Below are 24545 nucleotides of genomic sequence, written 5' to 3'. Positions count from 1 at the left end.
CCTCGAGCCGCAGCCCCCGCCCGCGCGCCCGCTCCGCACACACCTCCCGCGCCGCGCCCCCGGGAGGGAAGGGGGGGGAGGGACGGGACTCACCTGAGCGGGCGGAGCGGGGGGAGGGGGCGGCCGAGCCTGGGGGGAGGGGTCGAGCGCCGGCCCGCGCGCGACACCTCCCACTTCCGGCGGCACGAGCGGCGGGGGCGAGGCTCGGCCGGCAGAGGAGAGGCCGCGGTGGCACTGCGCCGCCCCCGACGGCGCCCTCTGGCGGCCGGAGCCGGCACCGTCAAGGGGTCGCGGACGCTGAGGAAGCCCCTAAGATACTAGTGGACTTCTCCCGGGGCGAAGGGACTAAGGGAGATGCGACCGCGAGAAGGAAGGAGACTTGGTGGAGGGAGGACCCCCTCTAGGAAGATTACAGGGAGAGTCGGGGTCATGACGATCAGAGGAAGAACAGGAACGAGGTGTTTTTAAAGGTCGCAACCGAGATGCCCTTTCCAGAGGACACCATGAAGGAGAGGACCGTCCCTATAGAGAAGGTCCCTCTTGAAGATGCCCCGAGAACTCGGGGCGGTGGGCCCCCGCGAGGAGCACCCACACACGCTGCTCTCTCAGTGGAGGATGCCCGAAGGAGCCGGCCCCCTAGAGCCAGTTGCTCCCGGCTGGTCGGGCCGGCCGGGGGACCCGTCGCTGATTGGCTGCGCCGCTGGGCGGAAGTGATGCTACTGTCACTGGCTTCTCGGGCTCCCGGGAAGCCGTGAGTTTCCGCAAGGAGGCGGCGGCAGCAGCTGCGGCCAGGCGGGTGAGTTGAGAACTCGGTGGGGGCGGGGCACTGGAAGTCCGGGTGGCCTAGAACAGGGGGGCAGCCGGTGTCTGAGGACGAGGGAGCCGCACAGAGGGCGCCTTCAGTCCCGGCGTGGGGGAGCCCAGGGAGACGGGGCCACGGAGTCTTGGATCCAGGATAGTGTGGGTCCTCCGAGGAGAGGGGCACATTGCACGGGGCAGTCGAGGCCAGGGAGGGGGAAATCAATGAAACTGACCCCGGTACGCAGCCTGGTTTCTAGGAACAGGTGTAGAGGTTGCGAGGAGGACAGTCTCTTGGGAGCAGAATCTTGGACTCTGGGCTGTCCGTATCATTCCTCTTCTCTCTTGGCACCTCAGAGCTGTAAAGACACGCCTAGCAGTTGGGTGAAGTTTGAGATCTACTTTCAGAGGGTATTTAAGTTTCCTTACCCAGAAGCCTAGGGTGAGGGCTGGGGTGGGGTTAACGTACCGCTCTGCCAGAGGGACTGGAGGATGTAGTGGTCAGGTTTCTCCTCTCTTCCGGAAATCTATGGGCTCTACTGAGATTGAAGGAGCCTGCCTAGTTGGGTCACTATCAGGCTATCTAACAAGATTTTTGTATGCACACTGGGAAGGACACCTGAATATCTTGGGACAGTCGACGCTGCTGGAGCGCAGGGAGGAATTTGCCCGGGAACCTCAGAGGAAAAGAGAGAAGGAGATATGTAGATTTGGGGAGGGAAATGTTAGGTGGCGGAAGCCCCCTTCTCCCTTTCCAAAGAGACTTCGGTAAAATACCCATGTTTATGTAATGTTTTGAGACTAATCCATTTGCATATTTGTGTGGGTACTAAGCCCTACCTCAAGGTGACCCCCCTACACCCCACCCCCGTAGAGAGCAGATGCTTCTGAAGCCCAGCCACCAATAGGGACACACATGTTCTGTCACCCATTCACCTGTCTCTGTCCCCACAGTTGCCCACCAGTTCTCATTTGGCCCTTCTGTCAAACCATGGCAGTCCCAGGTTTAGAGCTTGAGCCCTCACTTCTCAACCAACTTGCTGAGCTAGTGACTAAGAGTAGCCCTTTAGTGCTGCTTTCCAATCACCCCTTCTCCCCAGGGTGTCCACTTGCCTCTTACGCCTGTTCAGTTTTGTTTGCATGCTCGGGTTTTCCCCATTTCACCCGCCTCCCGCCTACTCTTACTTCCCCTGGCATCCACAGGTACAGAAATCAGGAAGTTAGCTACTACCCCCCGGACTTCTAGGAAGCAGTACCACCTACTTTTTCAAGAGGGGTTTTTGCTAAGAGTTCAAGCCCTCTTCTAGGCATCTAGGAAAAAAAGAAAAGACTATGGCCTGACGTTTAGGTCGAGAAGTACGGTTTCTGGATTATATACTGATCTGGCCTTACTGGACCAGTTCGGTTCTAGTCTGTGACCTATTTGGGATTCCTGGAAATGATACTTAATCACTTGCAGTTTCTTTGATCACGGATCCTAGAGTTCATGGCCAGCCTCTGCTTGCTCCACTGGGTTTGGGAGGACACCATTTCTTGTTTTCTTGGGGCCTACAGGTCTGCAATCTGTGCCTGGAGTCACCACTGCTCACAGCGAAAGGGATGCCTTTTCTCCGTTTGCACAAAATGAGCGTGAGGTGGTTAGCCAGACCAGGAGCTCAGCCTCACTCAGGGTCCAGGTGGGAACGGGGCCCCACTGCGGGGAGTTAGCCCTCAGGACAAGGGGACTAAGACGTCAGCTGGGGAAAGATTTCTGTCGCCTCTAAAGAAGGGAGGAGGGTCTCTTCTAAAGAACGGTCATGACTCTGCCAGGAATTTGCAGGAGTCCTATGACCTCTGAGCCCTTTTCGTGGCAACAGTGGGAAAGAGCAGCACGGTGCCTGTTAGCAACTAGACATCCTGCTTGATCATCTAGTGATAATCATGTCACTGAGGGACCCCCCGGGGTTCGTGCTGGCCCACGCTGCCCCGGGGGCTTATCCCTGTTGGTCAGAGATAACTGTGAATAACAGGAGAGGATCACATGTTTAATGATTTAAAAGGCGTGGCTTAGGGATTTCCAGGTGTGCTGTGTTATCGCGTTCTTACGTCTGGTGTCCTTTCTCTTTGTCTGCAGCCTACTGCTCTGATGCCCAAGGGGAGGCAGAAAGTGCCACACTCAGATGCCCCCCTGGGCCCCAGGCCCATTTGCCTCTGCCTGGAGCTAGCCGGGCTCTTCCTACTGCTTCCCTGGGTGATGGGCCTGGTGGGGGCAGGTGGGCCTGGGGCCCGGGGTCCGGAGGGGCTGAGCTGGGCGGTGCGTGTGGACAGCCCAGAAGGCGAAAGGGAAGAACAGTCGCTGGAGCAGCGGGCAGATGCCCTGGCCCAGGCGGCAGGGCTGGTGAATGCAGGACGCATCGGGGAGCTCCAGGGGCACTACCTCTTGGTCCAGCCAGCAGGGCACCAGCAGGCCCCGCAGGTGGAGGCCGTCCGGCAGCAGGTGGAGGCCGTGTTGGCCAGGCACGAAGCCGTGCGCTGGCACTCAGAGCAGAGGCTGCTCAAGCGGACCAAGCGCAGCGTCCACTTCAATGACCCCAAATACCCGCAGCAGTGGCACCTGGTGAGTCCAGCCCTGCAGCTTCGGGCCTCAGATGCTGGGCGGGGGGTACCCCGTGCCTTAGTGGCCTCTTGTCTGTGTTACTCTTCAGTGTTCCCCATCCTTTGCCTGAGGAGACATTTCTGTGGGCTTCCACAGTGGGCTTCGTCCTCGGGCTGCACCTTCCCTGTGCTCATATCCAGAGATCCGGCGGACTGCAGTGGCAGGGCGTGGGCCCTGGGACCAGGCTGCCTGGGCCGCCTGCCACTGACTAGCGTGTACCTTTGGGTGCACTGTTTAGCCTCTCTGTGCCTCACTTTCCCTTTCTGTCAAATGGAGATTGTAATGGTTATGGTTATAGTTAAGTGAACTAAGGTACTTGTGCCCACATGGGAAACGCTTTACAAGAGTTAACTAGTAACGTTATATTATACGGTGTTAATATAATGTGTATCATATGGCCTATGAATTATATTGTCCAACCCTTGACCCTAGCCACCTTCTCACCCTTATTGCCCATGAGTGATGCCAGGCTTTCCTGGAGACCTCGGCTGTGGCAAAGCTCTCACGTGTCCCTCCTTAGCTCTGTCCCCACCTACCCTTATTGGTCTGCAACCTCTCTCTGGCTCCTTGACGGCGGCCAAGAGTGCACGGGGGCTGCTCGCTGTAACTTGTCTCTCCGTGGGCTATGCTGTGTGTCACTGGATTCCCAGGGCTCAGAGAACAGTTCCTGACCCTGTCTCTCCTGCAGAATAACCGGCGGAGCCCCGGCAGGGACATCAACGTGACGGGTGTATGGGAGCGCAATGTAACCGGGCAAGGGGTGACCGTGGTGGTCGTGGACGACGGTGTGGAGCACACCATCCAGGACATCGCACCCAACTATGTGAGTGGCACTGGAACGACCCGTCCCATCCCACTGCCGGGCCTTATCTGATTCTTGATGTTCCCTCAGGCCTGTCCCCTTTCTTAGAGGTCACTGGGCCAAATGAAAGGGCCTGGAAGGTGGGATGGTGTTCTTCATGTGCTCCTTTCCGCAGCCAGCCTTCCAGCCTGGTAGCTAAGACACTGGACGCGGCTCCAGCTCAGCAAGGGAGGCGCTTCCTGGTTCCTGCTGCCACTCCCTGCCCTGGGGAGTGAGGAGTGGCCCCCGCGGGCAGCTTCCCTCTCTGCACAAGTTCCTTAAAGCCCGACTTCTAGGTAGCCCCAAGCCTCTTTTACCCCAGGCTTCCCACACCATGGAGGCGGCTCCTAGGCACATCTATAATGGCCAAGAGAGAAATGTCCCAAGAGCTGCAGCGCTCCTCAGTTTTGCCTCAAGGTGTCCTGTCCTCATATCTCACAGCCCATGTGGTTTGCAGAGATGGGCCCACAGTGCTGGCTTAGAGCCCCCAAATCCCAGTTCCCCTCTCTCCCTGAGCTCCAAGACCTGACCCCTTGTAAACCAGCGAGTGACCACATGCCCCGCCCGTCCCCCCCACCTTGTTTCAGAGCCCCGAGGGCAGCTATGACCTCAACTCTAACGACCCTGACCCCATGCCCCACCCGGATGTGGAGAATGGCAACCACCACGGCACGAGGTGTGCAGGAGAGATCGCTGCCGTGCCCAACAACAGCTTCTGTGCCGTGGGAGTGGCGTATGGGAGCCGCATAGCAGGTACCTCCAGTCCAGCCTCGGTACATTCCTCCTGTGACAGCTGTCCATCCTCTGTCCCTCCCCCATGAATTCCAACCCGACTTTATTTCACTTTCAACACACAGCAGAAAGCAAAGGTTAAGCTTATGAATAGGTGTCTGCAGGACTTATCAGTTCATTGATTTTTTTCAATGCACTGTGTTTCCAACATGTTTTTAGCAGTGAACCCCACTGTATAAAACAGCTGAAAGTATGAAGTGCTCTGGATGGGAGATGGAGGCCCAGGCCCCACCTACGCAGACGACTCTTCCCTTTTTCTGATCATGGTTACGCCCTGTCAATGCTCAGCTCACTGTGATGATAACTCCTTATATTCATCCATGCTGTATTTGTATTTTAATGGTTTACCAAGTGCCTCCTGGTCTGCCCTTCCTCCGTGACCCCCGTGTGTCTGTGGAGGCCCCTCTCCCTTCTCCCAGCTCTCCCGTTCCCAGCCCTTCTGATGGTCACCGTCTGCTCTCCAACCTTTCAGGAGAGCGGAACAGCCCTGGCCCCCGCTGGGGTGGTACTGCGGCTCCTCTGCCTCTCGGTCTTTGTCCACTGAGGCAGAAGGTGAAGGGGATGAATGGGGACACGCTGTCCGCGTGATTCCTCATAAATGCTTGGGACCTGCATTTCCGAGGTTGGAATAGATTGGCTGTATTCCTCTTACGCTCCAGCAGAGGTCAGCAGCCCTCTCTGCGAATGGGGCTACAGAGGGAGCCAGAAACCTTCAGGGCCCAAGTCCCTTCTGAAAGCTCCATTCCGCCCTATGTGGTCACCAGGATGTGACCCACCCCATTTTATTGGGTGAGATTAGGCATCCGTGAGAGGAGTAATGCTAATGAGTACCATCTGTTGAATACCCTCTGTGTGTCAAGCACCACTGCAGTGTTTTACATGATTGAGGATGCACATAAGAAGGGGACCTTGGAGTCCCTACGTTCTAGGCTCTGCATCTTCCCACCGGACCCCAGGATCCTTAAAGTCTAAGATTTAGCATTATGTTAAAAAATATTTCCGGACAGGTACATGCACATGGTATAAAAATTCAAAAGACCCAAGAGCACTTAGAGGAAAAGTAAGTCTCCACAGGGGGCCCCCCAGCACCCAGCTCCGCGTCTAGGGGACCAGCTTTATTGAGGAGCCGGTATGGCCTTCACCGCCTAGGTATCCGGGTACTGGATGGACCCCTGACAGACAGCATGGAGGCTGTGGCGTTCAACAAGCACTATCAGATCAATGACATCTACAGTTGCAGGTGAGGCAGAGCCAGGAACAAGGTGAGGGGGCCAGAGGCTCGGGCACTGGGTGAATCCTCCAACCAAAGAACAGCAGGATGGGCTGACTCGGGCAGGTCCCAGCAGGGCTCTCCCCACTGGGTTCAGCCTGTAAGTCCACTGCCCGCATTTCTCCAGACCCCCAGCGTCTGGGTTCTCAGTCTTAAGCCCCTTGTCACCCCAGTAATCAGGTTGCCACACGAGGAGTGCTCCATCCTGCCTCGTGTTTATCTGTTTATCAAACTCAGAAGGCTCTGGAAGAAATTGGGCATTCCTTTCCAACCACAGCAGAGCTGGACACCCAGCACCAGGCCCCATCACACCACCCCCCAGAAACACACCTGCAGCTCCAGGTTACGGTTATGGCGGGGAGGGGGTGTTTGATAAGGAGGGACTGAGGCTGGGCTGCCCCCCAGCACTGATGGTACCTGCTCTTCCCCAAGCAGTGTCTCCTGTAAATGCATGGCATTATCCACACGGACATTTCCTTTCAGAGAAAGAATGGAGAACTCCTCAGACCCGAGAGCTTTCACAGATACTCCCTTCGCTGGTGCTCTGCCATCAAGCCTAGCGTTAGATCCCTAGGTCCCATCCATCTCTGTACTCCCACTCTGTACTCCCCGGGGACCTGAGAAAGGGTTTTTAGGGTCAGGTTAAAGTAGTCCTAAACTGGGAAAGTTTCCAAGGACAAGAAGAACTTTAGCACATACTTCTGTTTTCCACTTCGGAGTGAGGGCTGGACCTTTGACCCCTGTGTCCTTTCATCGTGGGAGTCCGGAGCTGGAGCCCTTGGGAGGAGAGGAAGGGCCCGGGCGGAGGGACGGCCGGCTGAGCCTGGGGGGCCTGGGTGGGCAGCCGCAGCCTGGCTCTGGCTCTTCCCACTGGGTGTCTCTCAACAGCTGGGGACCAGATGACGATGGAAAGACAGTGGACGGTCCCCATCAGCTTGGGAAGGTAACTGGGGACCGCGTGGAGACTTGGGAGACCTAGGACCCCCTCTTCATTCCGTTCCTGGGACTGCTTCCGCCCCACCCCCATTTGCAGGGCCAGACCTACCATGTAGCCCGGGCACCTCCTTTGGGAAGAGCGCTCCTGACCTGGGGTTGGGGGAGTGTGGAGGATGTTCTTAGAGAGAAATGGAGCAGTGCTTTGAGATTGTTTCGCTCTGGTTGTGTGCTTGGCTCCCCATTTCTGGCCCTACCCTCTCTGATAAGCAGAGCCCGTGCACCATACAGCTGTTCCACTAACAGCCTCTTCACCTTGAGTCCATCTTTAAATCTGTTTCTCCCATGTCCAGTGCCCTTGGCTTTTTTTCTTTTCCTTCTAGAAGGGGAGGAAAGAGTGAGCGGCATGGAGGTTGGGGTCTTCCTATGAACTCCTCAACTGACCTGGACGTTTTGCCCCTCAGGCTGCCCTGCAACACGGGGTGATCGCTGGCCGCCAGGGCTTTGGGAGCATCTTCGTGGTAGCCAGTGGCAATGGGGGCCAGCACAACGACAACTGCAACTACGATGGCTACGCCAACTCCATCTATACAGTCACCATAGGTAGTGGCCTGGTGGCCCCGAGTGTGCATGTGTGCTCACGCCTGTGTGTGTGAGAGAGACACTCAGTCGTGACGGGACCGTGTATGTGGGTGTGCCCCCAGCTTCCATGGGTCTGTCTAAAAGTGTATGCATGATCTGCTCTTCTCTTCAGGCTCTGATAGTTAGGAGGGACTAGCCCTGCTCTCGGAGGATGTCAGGACTTCCTTAGAAGTCATACCCCGGAGCACTTTCCACCCATCATCTGGGATACCAAGCCCACCCCCCGCCTCCACTCCCCACAGCTGCTTAGGCCTCTGCTTTGGCCTCTCTTCCATGGGTCCCTTCGCTCCTGCTTGAAGCCTTCCCTGACCCCCAAATGCCCTTAACCTGTGCTCCCTCCCATAGCATTTAGCATCCCGGTTGTTTTCATTTACTTACCCGACCTCCTCCCTGACTATGGGCTCCTTGAGATCAGGTCTGTGCCCTTCTCCCATGGCCCCCATGCCTCACACAGTGTGCGACTTACGGTAGGTAATTGATAAATGTTGAGGAAAATGCATGTGCGAATGGATGAGTAAGTATTGAGGTGGAACGCCCCCCAGATGCACCCTGGAGCCTGTTGACAGAATGGTCTTAGGGCGCAGAATACCCTCTGCCATTTGAGGCTGCCTGTCCTGGTGAGGAGTGTGGGTACTTGAAGGACTTGGACCACTGAGATCATTTTTTAAACTCAGGACAACCCCCCAGGTGATAACTCAGAGATGACTCTGATGTTATCAGGCCCTTATCCCTGCTCCCATTTCCCCTACTCTGTCCCCAGGTGCTGTGGACGAGGAGGGACGGATGCCTTTCTACGCAGAGGAGTGTGCCTCCACGCTGGCGGTCACCTTCAGCGGTGGGGACAAGATGCTCCGGAGCATCGTAAGCGCCCCCCGCCGGGCCCTCGGGTTCCTCTTCCCTACAGATCTGTGTCCCTAAGGGTCTGCCCCTGTTGGAAGAATGGAGCTGAGGACTCTAAATATATCTGTGTAAAGGGGTTTTATCTTTAAAATTTTAACTTACAAATATGCATGTTATCATAGGAATCACATTGATTAAGAATCACATTGATTGAAACGTCTTCCTTTGGTAGAACATGGTCTTTGGCTAAATTTCTGTGGCCTTTATAAAAAAAGGATCATCATTCCACTGCTATGCAGCCCTTATGTAAATACTGTGAGCTCTGTTCCTGTTCATCCTTGGGAGTAAAGCTAGTGGTTGTCGGCACGGAATGGGCGGGAAAAGGAGTCAGGAAGGTCTCAGTCAGCCCGAGAGACAGCTCTTTCCTTGGAGCTGGAACTGGAGCCACAGCAAACAAGAGGTCGGAGCAAGGGAGTGGAGTTTCTCAAGCTGTGGGAACCTGTGAAAGAATTCAGGGCGCCGTGCCTACACCCAGCCGGCCGAGCTTCATCCCGTCATCCTAGAGCTGCCTGCCGGTCCCCAGTGCCCCAACAGAGGGATACGGGGACAAGGGGCTCTCGGGGCAGAGCTGGGCTGCAGCCAGGTGGTGTCACATTTCTCCAGCGGCTCTGGGTTGGGAGCGCTCTCCAGGGCCGTTGGGAATTAGGCTGCTTCCTCTGGGTCACATTCACTTTCCCAGAGACTGAAATTCTGTTTTGCCACTAAATGAGTCCTGGTCAGCACAGTGTTTTAAGGCTCAGGGCCCGGTGACCCCAGCCCCTTTCCCTACCCTGAGAGAAGAAAAAAGGGAGCTGACTAAAGTAAGTGGGCAGGAGGCTTCGCTCAGCAGGCGGGGGTCTGGGTGCGGAGGGCACCGCCCACGCCCACCCCAGGCCAGGCTGGGTTGGGAGGACGAGCAGGAACATCCTGGCAGAACTCTCGGGAACCCGCTCGACCCGGCCCCAGCGAGGGACCGCGAAGGCTGCCGAGCATTATGGTTCCTCTTACTGTGCGCTGCCTGCCTTTCTCCTCCTGACGCAGCTCCGCATGTCACCCCCACCCCTACCACGTTCCATCTGAGCTATAAATTGTCCGGAAATGAAAAGAGTTTGTTTAGCCAGGCTCCCATCTTTGGGACGCTCTTGCCTTGGAAACCAGTTGCCAGTTTCTGTTCAATGACCAGCTCGGTGGGGCTGCCTTCCTGAGGGCGGGCACGGAGGTACAGGCTGCCCACCGTCTGCTGCCCAGCCCTTTCCAGTGGCTGCCTGGGGCTCCTGCCACAGGCAAGTTCACAGGCCTCCCAGCTACACACTAGACTGTCACTGTGAGGCTGTTTCCGTAGCAGGAAAAAATCAACCTGCTCCCTGGCACAGACCAGGCTTTCCACCCTCACTGAGACTTCCACTTGGAGAGTTTTTGCCTCCTCTTCCATGCGCACGAAGTCTGAGTGAAAATGACATGTCTTGGCAGCCTCTGTAACAGCTGGAAGGCGAGCAGTGAGTACAGTGGAGAAAGGGCAGCTCTTGGGAGAAGTTAGCACCTTGGTTTCTGACCCAGGAGAGAAGCTTGGAAGATTTTCTGGTCTTAGCGTGGGCACCGCATGCCAGATCCAGAGGGCCATGGCTGGAGCAGGCTTAGGCAGGGCCCCCCTCGGCTAAACCCTCTGTGGCTCCAGGGTGGATTAGAGCATGAAGAGAACTGGATGCCAGACAGATGCTGTGTCTCCCTGACCCCCGCTCTCACCTCCCACCTCAGGACCACAGGTGGAAAAGGGGGGACTCGTGGAAACCACCCGAGGCACCAGGCCCAGAGCAGGGAGGCAGGGAGGCCTGTGGATCGCCCCGGGCCAGGGTGGGCAGGGGGTGTGGACGCTACACCCATGCTGAGCCCACGGGTGGACAAGGGGACAGCTTCCTCTCCCTGGGAACACACTCCCTTTGTTCACACGGATGTCACTCCAGGCCCTGTCGCTGAGCTGCCAAGTTGGATTTCCTCGACCGGTGCCGTCACTGTTGTCCCCGCGCCAGCTGGGGCCCAGGAGCTCCCGGCCACTTCCTCTGTCTCCAAGGGCTGCGGGGTCTGGAGGGGCGGGGCTGGGGTTGGGTGGAGGATTTGGGAAGGGGTCACCACAGGAGCCGGAATCAGGAAACCATCCTCTGCACGTGAGGCCTCTCCCCTCTCTCCAGCTCCTTTCCGCCCCCTCCCCCACAGTAACCAGATCCCCAGAGTAACTTTTTAATTCTTCTCAACTCTCCAGAGATTCTCTTGTTAGGCGAAGAAGGAGGAAGAATCTCCATCATCCCGACCTGCTAGACATTCAGCTCTCGCAATGGAAGGGCCCCCGGAGGCTCGTGCTGAGGCCCAGCCCCGCACCCCTCCCTCCACAGCACCTGGGAACAGTCCCTAACCCAGTCCCCGTCCTCTCCATTCCGCTTCCCAGGTGACCACAGACTGGGACCTTCAGAAGGGCACAGGCTGCACCGAGGGCCACACGGGGACCTCAGCCGCGGCCCCTCTGGCAGCCGGCATGATAGCCCTGATGCTGCAGGTGCGGCCCTGCCTCACGTGGCGTGACGTCCAGCACATCATCGTCTTCACAGCCACCCAGGTGAGATCCTCGCAGGTGGACAAATGGCCTGGCCCAGCCCACGTCAGACTTTCGGTCCCAAGGACTTGGAGGTTTCAGGAGGATTCAGGTTCTAGGTGTCCCAGACGTTGGGTGCCAAATCCCGTCCAGAGTTGCATGTGCACGGAACAAGTGTGGGGACCCCATCAAGACCACAGACCTAAATTCACTCGCACCTGTTCTGGGGCTGCTCTTTTACCAGCAAAGGGGAGCTCCGGCTGGGCTCCTGACTCGAGCCTGTGGCTCCTGGCTCCCTCTCTAGAAACAGGCCATTGGGCTGGTGACATCACAGGCCTTTGCCCTTTTGTCCCAGCTTTCCTTGGGAAATCCATTCCTAGCAGCCTTGGTGGGAGAGTCTGGGCTGGATCAGCTAGCAGGGCGAGCAGGGAAACTTAAAATCCGAGAGACTAACCGGGACCCCTGTCCTCTCAGTATGAGGATCGCCGCGCGGACTGGGTCACCAACGAGGCTGGCTTTAGCCACAGCCACCAGCACGGGTTCGGCCTGCTCAATGCTTGGAGGCTCGTGAACGCGGCCAAGGTGAATAGGTGTCCTGCGTGGAATGACGAAGGAGGTGGGGAGAATGCCTAAGACACTGCCTGGCACATCGTAGGTGTTAATAAATGCTCGTTCATCTGAGACCCCTTTTACAAGTGAAGAAGCGGGCTCAACACTATAATGAAAATTTCTAAACTGTCGGTGGAGAGTAAATGGGACCTGAGTATCGTTTGGAGCCCTGAGGGTGCTCTGCCCCTCATCTGCTGTCCTGGACACAGCATTTCCTTGCTTTGGTGCCATAGGGAGCAGTCCAGGTGGTCCGCAGGGGCCTCGGGAGCGAAGGAAGGTGGTGAGGAAGGGGGAAGTCAAAAGAGCAGTGCCCTAGGGGCCAAGTAGATGAGAGTGGGTGTGTGGGGTCCATCTTGTTTGTTCATTTGCCGTCCCCCCCTCCTTTCATAGATCTGGACGTCTGTCCCTTACTTAGCTTCCTACGTCAGCCCCGTGTTGAAAGAGAACAAGGCTATCCCACTGTCCGCCCGCCCCCTGGAGGTCCTGTGGAATGGTAAGCAGTCAGCAGAAAGGGGGTTAATCGTGGGCCTGAGGTTTGGGGCGGGGTGATGGAGAAGCTAAACTCATCCTCCCTGCCGGATCCTACCCCCTTCCTGTAGGAGCTGAGCTCCAGCCAAACCTGTGGAGTTTTCTTTGACCATTTTAGGACATGTTGCTGCTTCTGAGTTGGCTGGCCCCCCGGGTGCTTAAACGAGACCTTTCTCCTGAGTTACTGGTGGTGGAAAGGACTGCCGAGCAAGCGATTAGGAAGGCTGGTGGGAGGGCTGGGACTGGGACCTGGGAGACAAGGCACGAGTTGAAAGACTTTCCTTTGACTTCCATGCTAGGAACGTGTCAGACGATCCTCTGCAACCCGGTGGCCTTTGGCTGGAATGAGGGAGTTGAGAATGTCTTCCTTTGATTCTCAGGCTTGTCTAGTACAGAGAGAGTCAGGTGGGGCCTGTAGGGGGAGGACAGAGGAGTCCCCAGAGGGCTCCCTAGACTGTGGTGGCCCTCCCTCTGCCCACGCGTCCATCACACCTGGGGCCGCTAGGACTCTCTGAAGGGGTGAGGGCCGTGTGTTGTCAGTCAGAGATGTCGTCTTACGTTGAGCACAGAGGTTGAGCCCCTTCCCAGAGAAGAGGGCAGCTGGATTGGGACACTTGAGCAAGAGGATCTTCTGTCTGCAGATTTCCCGGACTTCCCACTGGGGAGTTTTCCTCACCTCCAGTTCCTTGGGGATTTTTTTCCTCAAGGATTTTTGACAGGCAGAGTTATTCCCTAATTTTTGTGAAGATTGAAGCGTGTCATGCTTTGTACACAAATGGAACTGTTTTCGCATTTCCCATCCTCCTAGGAAGTGTTCAAACCACAACAGTGGCAAAAGGAGGAATGGCCAAAGATGGGAGCATGGAGGGGAGGTGGAGACGGCATCCCTGGGGTGGAGGTTTCACTGGGAATAGTCCCGTTGTCCCTCTCCCTAACCATGTCCAGCACTTGCCCAGTTTCCCCTCTACGTGGAAGGAAATCCATGGGCCCAGTTCATTGCATTTTCCGTAAAAGGAATGCTGTCTTGGAAAGGGCATAAAGCGTCAGCCAAGGCAGAGAAGTGCAGGAACGTTCCCAGGAATGCGGTTCAGTAGGAACCTCGGGGCTTCACACGTGCATGTCTTGGGGACGGTATGTCTTTTCACTTGCACCTCCCATCCAGGGCTGCTCACCCGCAATCGCATCCCTCAGATGAGGGGGTCGACTTAGGGTCCTTCCCAGCTTCATCATCTTCTGCTTCCCACTGACCAGGGATGTTCCCCGGCGTGTCTAACAAACTTCCCTCGGTATAGAGGCATCTGGCACCTGCTCGTTTGTCACTAGGAAGGAAGAGAAAGAAGGACAGGTGGTCCTGGGCAGAGGAGAGTGGGAGGTGGGGTAGTGGGGAGAGAAGGACGGAGAGAAGGGAGGTGAAGACCCGGCGAGTTTTGCCAGTGGAGCCCTTCGTTGGTTTGGAGGGCAGCAAGCGGACTGCTGATCTTCAAGGTCAGCAAAGGTGTCTTCCCCTCTGTCGTGACCCCATTCACCCCTGAGCAGACAGAACTGAAGGTCCACGCTTGTGGGCGTGCTTGGAGGCTGCAGAAAGTCCAGTTCACATAGAGCTGAGCATAGTCCCGGACAGTTAGTAAACCTCTTTCCCTATAGCCAAGGAACAGTCTTTCCCACCAAGACCTGGGCGAGTCAGTGTCCAAGGGCTGGAAGGTGAACTTTTTTGTAAGGTAGAAGGAACTGAACATCCCTGAGATGGAAAAGGGGTGCAATACCACTAAGACTCTGGAGCAGTGGTGTCCAAGAGAACTTTCTACAATGATGAAAATGTTCTCTATCTGTGCTGTGCAATTCATGTGAGGTTATTGAAGATTTTAAATGTGGCTCGTGTGGCTGAGGAACTAAGTTTGTGTGTTATTGTAATTGAATTTAAATAGCCACATGTGGCTGGTGGCCACCTTCTTGGGCAGGGCAGCTCTAGAGCAAGACAGGAGGAGGATGTAGGGGGAAGGGGATTGGCACCCCTCGGTTCCTTTAGCTCTGACTCTGGGTCTGAAATCTCTACCAGAGGGTGGGAGGGAGGGCGGGGTTTGGGAGGAGTATCCAAAACACAAGGGAGCCTGTGTGTATTTACAGAAGATTCCCGAACACCACTTGCAATTACCCTTTTATCCTTGTTTGCAGCCGGTGCTGGTTCCCCCTCTGGCTGTGCTTGAGTCCTGTTCCTTCCTGGCTCTGAATCTTCCTCTCCTGCCCAGTCTTTCTCTCCCCACTGATTCCTCCTCCTGCCTTCAAACACCCTCCGAGCATCTGTTAGGAAACACCTTTAAGTCTCTGCCCCCCTCCAACCAGTAACCTTTTCAAATGAATTAACCAAAGCAATTGCTCGCCTTTATCACACCCTCTCCACCGCTGAAGACTTACTCCATCACTCACAGCGCCCCTCTCCTGCTCAGACCAGGGGCCAGCTCACAGCCCATCCTTCTCAGCCCTCTTGTTCTCTGACTGGACTAACGAGAACTGTGTGGCAGCCTCCCTCTTCCTGCGGCTGCAGTGACCTCCTTTGCTCAAGGAACTTGGTTTTTCTGTTCGCTCTCCTCACTACTCCCAAACCAAGAGTGCCTTCTACGACTCATTCCATGTTCTTGACCCTCCCTCTACGTTTTCTCCCTCGACGGCACAGCTGTGCTTATGGCTTCTGCTGCCACCTCTCCACAAACGATTCCTAGATCAACATCTCTTATTCTGATCCCTAACCAGTGAGAGGGGTAGAGATTTTTCTGGCTTCCGCAAGATTATGGGCAAATAAATCCCTGGGATCTTCGGGGTGGGGTGGGGCGGGGGGAGGGCGGTTGAAAAAGACCCCAGCTTGCCAAAGGCAAAATAATATGATCATCATCAACTAAGATTTGAGTGTTTAGGTGCCAAGCACTGGCTTAAGGATTAACTCACTTAATTCTAATAAAACAGTTCTCGTGTTGCCACATAGCTGGCCACCCAAGTCGCTGTACACCCCAATAAGGAAATGCATGTAACGTGCCACTGCGTACACATGCTAACACAGACAAGCACTCGCGGGGCTCTTTTCGGATTCCATTCTGTTCTGTCGTGCTCTATAACGTGTCATTTACTCTCCGTTAGGCCCTTATCTTCCACGTTAACACTCTCCTTCAACTATGCCAGGAATATTTTCCTCCATCTTTCTATTCCTAAATCGCTGTGTGCTGTTGGATGTCCCATCAGTACTTTACGTTTAAAATGTACAGCATCTTAGATTTCATTATCACCTATCGACAGCCAGCTTGCTTTCCAAGTTTCTCTCATTTCTGTCTGTGCCATCACCATTCCCTAGGCTCCCAAACTTGAAACTCGGGAGTTTTCAATCCCACTGTATCCCTTGCCTCTCCCTAGGTCTTCCTCCAGCCCTCAGAATTTTGTCTTTCATTTATTTCTCTGAAATGCCTCTTGATTGATTGACTGATTCATTCTACAAGTATGTGAGACCTACCTCATCCCAGGCACTGTACTAAGTTCTAGGGATTCAGAGATAAGACACGATTCCTGCCCTCAGAGAGCTGCTCCCAGTCTGGTAGGGAAGACAGTCCCTCCTGCAGGTAGAGCGCAGTGTTACAAGTACTGCAGTGGAGATGGCTCAGGTGCCTCTTGCCACCAGGGAAGACACAGGAGGGTTCTCAAAGCAACTGAGATTGACCCGAGTCCCACCAGGTAAGCTAGCCGGGGGAAGAGGCGAGGAAAGGGACATCCAGGCAGCAGGGGCAACACGTGCAGAGTCGACGGTATCTTCAGGGAGCGCAAGTCACGTGGTGTGGCTGGAGCGTGGCTCCTGACCGGCAGAGGAAGACTGGAAACTCAGGTGGTAGGGCCACATGGAACTGTGTCTGCCAGGGTAAGGAGTTTGGCCTTTATCTTGAAGTTTGTGGGGAGCCTTTGAGGTCAATTATCACCAATTGATGTTAGCAGTAAGGGAGAAGGAGAGCAGTCAGAGAGATTCCCGAGGCTTTACCTTTTAGAGATACATGGGAAATCTTCACTAATGAAAGGATATGATGCCTGGCGATTCTGTCAAAAGAATCTGGGGAGGGGCTTCCCTGGTGGCGCAGTGGTTGAGAGTCCGCCTGCCGATGCAGGGGACACGGGTTCGTGCCCCGGTCCGGGAGGATCCCACGTGCCGCGGAGCGGCTGGGCCCGTGAGCCATGGCCGCTGAGCCTGCGTGTCCGGAGCCTGTGCTCCGCAATGGGAGAGGCCACAACGGGGAGAGGCCCGCGTACCGCAAACAAAAAAAAGAGAATCTGGGGAGGGGAGAAGTGGGGATCATCGATGAAACGAGATTGGCCATATATATTGGTAGTTATTGAAGTGAGGTATTGAGAACATCTGTTTTCTCCATTTATATAGGCCTGAAACGTTCTATAATAAAAATTTATATATAAAGGTGTACGTATACAGATGTACGTCTATATACACGCACCTGTATATGTGAAGATTTCTGAATTTTTAGCTGGAGTCGTTGATTAGATGGTGGCGCCGTCACATGAGATTAAGAACCCAGGAGGAAGAAGAGGTTTGGGCAAGGACTATGGAGTGTGAAGAGCTGAGGAAGAGAATTTGGGCTCTGCTGTGTTTGAGGCTTCTATGCAGCATCTAAAGGTTGTATTCAGAAAGCAGATGAATAAATAAGTTTGAAAGTCTAGACTGGAGGTAATGGTTTGGGAGTCACCCGCATAAAAATGGAAGAGAAAGGTCTGGGAAAGAAGGAGATCACTAGGGTTGGGGGTAGACAAGGATAAAAGAGGACCTAGGACACAGGCTGACATTAAGGGAGTGGACAGAGGAAAGGGGCCTCAGAAGAAAACTGAGAAGAGATGCCCGAGGTTGGGAAAAAAACAGGAGGATGGTGTCACTGGAATCTAGGGTAGTTCTGATGGGAGTGGGCAAGCGGGCAAGGACTGAGGGCGTCCCTGGTTTATCAAGGAGGCCATTGGTGACCTTAAGAAGAATACTTTGGGACTTCCCTGGCGGTCCAGTGGTTAGGACTCCGTGCTTCCACTGCCAAGAGTCCTTTGTTTCAGTCTGTTCATGGGGGCAAAAGCTAGACTGTGGTGGGTTGAAAAATTCGTGGGGGCAGAAGAAGATTCCTGGTTAAAGACGGTGAATTGAACACGTGTTTTTATCTCTGCTTACTCCCAAAACCTCACCAAAGTGGGAAGTGGGAATAAAGGAATAAAAGTGGTATAAGCACAAGGACAAAGAGAATGAGAGGCGAGACCACAGCAAAGGAGAGGTTGCAGCACATTTTTGGAAGACGGAAAACGAGTGGAGAAGTGGGCAGGGCTAAGAAAGTTGCAAACCAAATACCTGTAAGGGGGAACCTAGGCAACAGGCTCGTTTCATGCCTCAGAATCCCCAAAGGCTCAGGACTCGGAGGCCCCATGCACTACAGAAGACAGAGATGAGGTGTGAGAGTAAAACGAGAGATCAATTAAAAGGTAGACTCCCAGGTGTCTTCTCCCATCCTTAGCAGCCTTATCCGGGCAGGGGTTGGGAATTTTATTCTCCAGAGCCCGGGGCCCCAGGTACAGCAGAAAATAAGAGACAGAGAGTGTACCTTAAAATGATAAACCATGCGGACTTCCCTGGTGGCACAGTGGTTAAGAATCCGCCTGCCAATGCAGGGGACACGGGTTCGATCCCTGGTCCAGGAAGATCCCACATGCCGTGGAGCAACTAAGCCCGTGTGCCACAACTACTGAGCCTGTGCTCTAAAGCCCGCTTGCCACAACTGCTGAAACCCGTGCACCTAGAGCCTGTGTGCCTAGAGCCCGTGCTCCGCAACAAAGAGAAGCCACCGCAATGAGAAGCCCGCGCACCGCAACGAAGAGTAGTCCCCGCTCACCGCAACTAGAGAAAAGCCCGCACACAGCAACGAAGACACAACGCAGCCAAAAATAAAAAATAAACAAATTTTTTTAAAAAATGATAAACCATGAACTATGATGGGGACACGTTACAGATAAACTAATTCTCATAGCTAGTAAATGGCAGAGCTGGGATTTGCACCCAGGCTGGGTGGCTCCAGAGCCCATGCCATTCGCACCAGCAGGCACAAGAGCTGAGAAAGGGTTTATTTCACCGGCAGTGACGGCACAGAGTCCTAACCACTGAACAGCCAGGGAATTCCCCGCTCTTTCTTCTTTGCTCAGTTATCCACGCTCACATCGGCTTACCCTTAGAATCAAGCATTTTAGCTGGGCTTCCTGTCACCTGTTTCTTCTTCCTACTCTGATTCAGCCCACTCACAGCTGTTGAGAGTAACCTTCCTTTAGCGCTTTTTTTTTTTTTAAACTCTGTCCTTGCTCGATAATCTCTAATAGCTCTCAGTTGCTTGTTTAAAATAAAAATGTTAAAGCCCTTCCCATGCTAGGTCCCCTGCCCGTACTTTCATATTCTCTCTGAGCTTCTTCATCTGTGAAATGGGGGTGCTGCTCTCTGCTTTGCCTGTCGGCATGAATTAATGAAAGGAAAGTTGCTTTGGAAAGAATCATTTCTCATTGCAGCCTAATTTCTTAATATTCCCCAACTGAGTCTTCCACTTCAGTAGTTTGGTGGGGTTTTTTTGTTTGTTTGGGGTTTTTTTGACTTTTTATTTTGAAATAATTGTAGATTCACAGGAGGTTGCAAAGAAATGTTCAGGGAAGTCCTGTGCACCCTTCTCCTGATGTGAAATGTCTTAATTCTAGGACAATAGCAAAACCAAGAAAATGATATTGGTCCAATGCAGAGCACTTATTCAGATTTCACCAGTTAGACTCATATTTCTGTGTGTGTGTGTGTGTGTGTGTGTGTGTGTGTGTGTGTCCGTAATTTTACCACATGTATAGCCTTGTGTAATCACCACCACAGCCAATATCCAGAACCACTGCATCCCAAGACTCCTCAGTGCCACCCCTTTATGGCCACACCCATCCCCTCTGTACCATCCCTAGCACCTGGCAACCACTAATCTGTTCTCCATCGCTACAGTTATGTTATTCATGAATATTACGTAAATGAAATCACACACTGTGTATCCTTTTTTTTTTTAACATTTTTTTATATTTATTTATTTATGGCTGTGTTGGCTCTTTGTTTCTGTGCGAGGGCTTCCTCCAGTTGTGGCAAGCGGGGGCCTCTCACCATCGCGGCCTCTCTTGTTGCAGAGCACAGGCTCCAGACGCGCAGGCTCAGTAATTGTGGCTCACGGGGCTAGTTGCTCCGCGGCATGTGGGATCCTCCCAGACCAGGGCTCGAACCCGTGTCCCCTGCATTGGCAGGCGGATTCTCAACCACTGCGCCACCAGGGAAGCCCCTGTGTATCCTTTCGATATTGGCTTTTTTTCATTCAGCACAATTTCCTTGAAATTTTTTCACTTCAGTATTTTTTCTTAATTTGTATTTCCTTCAGTATGAAACTTGTTCATGTCCACCTCTGCCTTTCTACATGCCATTTCTCCTTCTAGAATACCCTCTACCAACACTCCACCAATCGTATTCACTTCCTCCCTCTGAGTGTGTCTCACGGCTGCCTAAACCCATCTGACTCATCTCTGTTCTAGCATCAGTTATGTAGACCGCATTGCATATCATCTTCCACTTGCACATAGAAGGCAGAGACCATGTCCAACTTTTCTCTCTATTCCCAGCAGCTAGCACAGTGCCTGAAATGTAGGAGGTACTCAGTAAATTATTTTTTGGGTGAACGAATGTCGGAAATTGCTCCGTTTGGTTCTTCCATTGTGTCCTGGGTATGTGTGTCCTCCCAACTGGACTCTAAACTCGATTGTAAACTTGAAAGCAGCAACTGCGTTCCATTTACTAGTGTACATGAGGTTCAGTCAGGGTTGCCAAAGATATTTGTATGTGTCTTCCATGAGCATGTTCCTTTGTCTGTTGGGGTGAAGTGAGGGCATAAGCGTTTGTGGGGCTGGTTTCCCAGCTGCCCAGCCTGACTTCCCACAGTCAGCAGGATGGACCTGGAAATGTCGGGGCTGAAGACCCTGGAGCACGTGGCCGTGACAGTCTCCATCACTCATCCACGACGTGGCAGCTTGGAACTGAAGCTGTTTTGCCCCAGTGGCATGATGTCCCTTATTGGCACCCCCCGCAGCTTGGACTCGTACGTACACGTGCCCTCACCTGAGCTCTCTCTGCGACAAGGGCCTTTTCCAGGAAAAGATATGGGAGGAGTGGACACTGGCACTGCCCTAAGCTGCCGTGGCACTGGCTTTATTACCTTCTTTGTTCAAGTGCTTACAATGTGCTCAGCACTGCACTTGAAATATAGTTTCTTTTCTTTTTTCATCTTTATTAGAGTATAATTGCTTTACAATGGTGTGTTCGTTTCTGCTTTATAACAAAGTGAATCAGTTATACATATACATATGTTCCCATATCTCTTCCCTCTTGCATCTCCCTCCCTCCCACCCTCCCTATCCCACCCCTCTAGGTCACAAGTTTCTTTAATCCTAGTAAGGACCATGCAGTGTAGACTTTGTAACCCTTTACAAATGAGGAAACAAGTCACAGAGCTAGTTAAGTGCCTGAGAGAATAGCAGTAAGCCTAGACCTATGGGACTCCCAAGCCCGTGTTCTCTCCACGTTTGCTTTTTCCACTACACTACGTTGACACAGGTCCCTCAGCCCCTGAGATCCCAGGGGCAAGGGCCAGCACTTGAGGGCCCTCCATGGCACCCTCCCGATGACTGTAGCTCAGACAACAACTGCTACTACAGTAAGAAAATGCTTTTGGGCAAAGGGGTCAGTTCCCTGCTCCATGCCTTCCTCTGTCTCCTCTGTTCTTGCCCCAGGGACCCCAATGGCTTCAATGATTGGACCTTCTCCACTGTGCGGTGCTGGGGGGAAAGAGCGAAAGGGACCTACAGACTCGTCGTCAGGGATGTAGGTAAGCCTGCCTGCCCCCCACCAGGGCCCTGCCTTTCGTGATTGTCATCTGGTCCCTCTGGATCTCAGAGTCCCCACAGAAATTGTCCCAGGTGGAATACATAGGGTTGCCATCGGACCAAGAGGGTAGATGCCAAGACGTATGCCCCACCCAAAAAAATGGGCATTGATACCTAGAACTGTTCATTTATACTACCTCTCATATTCCTTGGAGAAGTGACTGATCCATTTTTCCTCAGGATAGCAACAAAAATTCCTTGTTGAAACCACATTTCAAGTTCTTTCTCATATAACCATCCTCTGGCCAGCTCTGGTAGGCAGGTAAGGGCAGGACTAATTTTCACCGTTTTTTTTTTTTTAAACTGAGGCCCACCCAGAGGTTTGAAGTGACTTGTGTGAGGTCACACAGTATCTCAGTGAGGACTGGAAATTGAACCCAACCCTCCCAACTTCCAGCCAAGTTAGGTGTTCATCACCAGACTGGTGGTTTTCAAACCTTCCTTTAATTTAGCTGGACTTTTTTTTTTTTTTCTTCCCAAGAAAAATCCCAGCTGAAACCCCAAAATATGTATGTATGAAAGAGGCAAAACTTCTCCACTTGGGAGTGCCACCTTTCACCTCTGCCTTTCCATTCCTAAGGGCACCCCGAGAGGCACGTCTGCAGTACCCTGGGGTCAGTGGGACACAGGTAGACAACTACCGTGGCCGCTCATGTGGTCTGAGTCCCTCTGGGTGGCGGGGTGGGCAGGGCCTCTGCTGTCTGTGTGGCCAACAGCGGGGCGTGGCTCACGGACCACCCTGCTTGCGGCTCTAGGAGATGAGACGTCCCAGGCTGGCATCCTCCGGCAATGGCAGCTGACCCTATATGGCTCTGTGTGGAGTCCAGTAGACATCAGGGACAGACAAAGGTAGGTGTAGACACATGTGTCAGAGGGAGGGGGACTCACGGGGTCAGGGAGAAGGCCACTTAGGGAGTGCCACCTCCCTGGGAACCCACAGCGTGGCCCTCCCGTTTGCTGTGGGGCTTCCGTCTGTCTGGCTGTGAGGTGGGCGGATGGGCGAGGCAGGCGGTAGAGGAACCAAGCTGAGTAGGGCATCCTCGTCTCCTTTCTTCTCCACAGGTTACTAGAAAGTGCCATGAGTGGGAAATACCTGCACGATGGCTTCACGCTGCCCTGCCCTCCCGGGCTGAAAATCCCAGAGGAAGATGGTTATACCATCACCCCGAACACCCTCAAGGTACGAGGGCCAAAACCCAAGCTGCAGGCAGGCAGGAATGTCCTGAGGGATGTGGTCCTTGGTGGGAGACTCAAGGTGACTTGGGGAGTGAGGGGTTGGGAAGACCTAGGTCCCCACTCTACAGGCTAACTCTCCAGGGCATTCCTTGTGTGGGGGGAACAGGGGGAGTGGTTTGGGGTGGGAGAGGCAGCCCCTAGGAAGAGAGAGAGTTTCTGAGCCCATTGTTCTGGGAAACCACCCTTACACAGGTGTCTGACTTTCCCCCAGACCCTGGTGCTGATAGGCTGTTTCGCCGTCTTCTGGACCATTTACTACATGCTGGAAGTGTACTTGAGCCAGAGGAATGTGGCCTCTCACCCAGTCTGTAGGAGTGGACTCCGCCACCGGCCCCAGCGCAGCCGAACAGCCAAGGAGGAGGGGACAGAACTGGAATCAGTGCCCCTTTGCAGCAGCCAGGATCCAGGTGGAGTGGGGATGGAGAGCGAGGGCCCTCCCGCCACCTCTGGGCTCCACGCCCCAGACCTGCTGGATCAAGGGGACTGGAGCCTGTCCCAGAGCAGGAGTGCCCTGGACTGCCCTCAGCACCTGCCCCCAGACCTGCTGCAGGCGAAGGAGGCGCAGATTTGCTGACCTTGGGCCTGACAGCCAACGTGGGAGAGGCTCTAACTTCCTAAGACTGGGGAAGCTTGGAAAGCGGCTCCGCAGGCCCGGGAGCTCTGGGGAGAAGGCAGCCCCGACGCTTCCACCTGGGACCAGGGGCCTAAAGAGCGCCTCTGGCTAAAGACCACACTCAGGGAGGGCAAGGGCCTTCGGAAGGTACAAGCGGAGCCAGATTACAGTCTCGCAACAGCCATGGAACCTTCCTCCAACCCAACGGGAGTTTTTGGTGAGAAGGTCCCGGACAAGGGATTGGGGCCCCTGCTGGGCAGGTCTCCATCCTTGTTTCTCCAGGGCAAGCCAGTGGTGTCGGGCACAGGGACCCTCACCCACACATGGCCAGAAGAGCATCTCAGCAGAATCATCACTGGGGTCACTTGGGAAGAGGGCTTAGGGGTGGAGGCTGGGAAGAGCCCCAGACACGCCTGTCCTTTTAACGACCCAGGGGCCAGAAACAGCAGACTTTTCCTCTCTCCCCCTCACCTTCCAGCCTAAGCCTTGGACCTTGGCATATGGGCACAGCAGTCAACCCTCAGCTCGGCACACGTGCCCTGGAAGCAGCGGCCTCCATTAGCCCCGATCAGAAGCCAACCTTGAACACACCCCTGACCCCCTCACCATCACGCCCACCCTTCATCCTGAAGGATCGGTACGACGCACCTGGCAGGGCTGGGGCACATCCTGGGGGAGTCTGTGGCAGGACTGGGACAGGTGTCGGATCAGTCACTGGCCCTGCAGCCCTGCGACCACCCGTCTTCCTCTGCAAAGTGCTCAGGGAAATGGCCGTGCCTGCCGGAGGCCAGCCATCTGCCTGGCAGGCTGCGACTCTTCCTCCCATTCTTGGCCTCCTCCCCTCTTCTGAGCTAGTCGGTCGATTTGAATTTTTTTTCTTTTTTTTAACGCTTAAGATTTGGTTTTCTCTTTTCACAGCAACATTTTCTTGAATTTTTTCTGCACAGCTTTTCCAAAATAAAAACCTTCCTCACAGTTCTGCTCCTTCCCATCTCCTTTCTGCCGCCTCCCCAAAGCTAATGCAAGTCTCCAAGTTGCTGCTCGTTCCCTTCAGTCCCGAGATTCACTCTCCTCTCCCAGCCCCTGAAATCCTGGAACTCGAGGGGTCCTTCAGAGGATGGCAGCCAGGAACACACGTCAACCCGAGCTGCCGGCCTGTTCCCTGCTCAGATTTCCTGT

At 54.3% G+C, this 24545-nt stretch overlaps 2 protein-coding genes across 4 annotated transcripts in view; one reads left to right on the top strand and one right to left on the bottom strand.

Moving 5' to 3' along the window:
* RNF214 (ring finger protein 214) overlaps positions 1 to 128 on the bottom strand; it is a 57830-nt gene extending 57702 nt beyond the window's left edge. The window contains exon 1 of the mRNA XM_060160450.1: positions 94 to 128. The gene's annotated coding sequence lies outside the window, so the exon portion shown is untranslated. The remainder of the gene's footprint in view (positions 1 to 93) is intronic.
* A 608-nt stretch (positions 129 to 736) lies between these two features.
* Positions 737 to 24341, top strand: PCSK7 (proprotein convertase subtilisin/kexin type 7). Of its 3 annotated transcripts, XR_009542531.1 has the most exons (18): positions 752 to 796; positions 2353 to 2474; positions 2912 to 3394; positions 4122 to 4256; positions 4862 to 5027; positions 6216 to 6306; positions 7225 to 7279; positions 7734 to 7872; positions 8672 to 8772; positions 11231 to 11398; positions 11849 to 11956; positions 12374 to 12476; positions 20517 to 20673; positions 21365 to 21459; positions 22273 to 22366; positions 22580 to 22697; positions 22965 to 23583; positions 23845 to 24341. XR_009542531.1 is itself a non-coding variant. In XM_060160446.1 (17 exons), exons 3-17 carry the CDS (start codon positions 2924 to 2926, stop codon positions 23325 to 23327), a joined length of 2364 nt encoding a protein of 787 aa, XP_060016429.1. In that variant the 5' UTR covers positions 752 to 796; positions 2353 to 2474; positions 2912 to 2923; the 3' UTR covers positions 23328 to 24341. The 3 variants fall into 3 exon arrangements, 2 of the variants coding, with proteins under 2 accessions (XP_060016430.1, XP_060016429.1); XM_060160446.1 differs by having other exon boundaries at positions 22965 to 24341; XM_060160447.1 differs by lacking the exon at positions 2353 to 2474 and having other exon boundaries at positions 737 to 796; positions 22965 to 24341.
* Positions 24342 to 24545: the final 204 nt, after the last annotated feature.

This window comes from Lagenorhynchus albirostris, chromosome 9 (genome assembly GCF_949774975.1).
Source record: "Lagenorhynchus albirostris chromosome 9, mLagAlb1.1, whole genome shotgun sequence".
In the NCBI taxonomy this organism is placed as follows: Eukaryota; Metazoa; Chordata; class Mammalia; order Artiodactyla; family Delphinidae; genus Lagenorhynchus; species Lagenorhynchus albirostris.
Note: the sequence above shows the minus strand (reverse complement) of the source record. Positions and strands in the feature narration are given on the sequence as shown.

What these genes read in the sequence shown, in the direction of transcription:
- PCSK7 (XM_060160447.1), top strand. Translation starts at nt 2,924, where the DNA reads ATGCCCAAGGGGAGGCAGAAAGTGCCACACTCAGATGCCCCCCTGGGC. An exon ending in AATGACATCTACAGTTGCAG is followed by an intron (nt 6,307 to 7,224) that starts GTGAGGCAGAGC and finishes GTCTCTCAACAG; the next exon opens with CTGGGGACCAGATGACGATG. An exon ending in GGCTCGTGAACGCGGCCAAG is followed by an intron (nt 11,957 to 12,373) that starts GTGAATAGGTGT and finishes CTCCTTTCATAG; the next exon opens with ATCTGGACGTCTGTCCCTTA.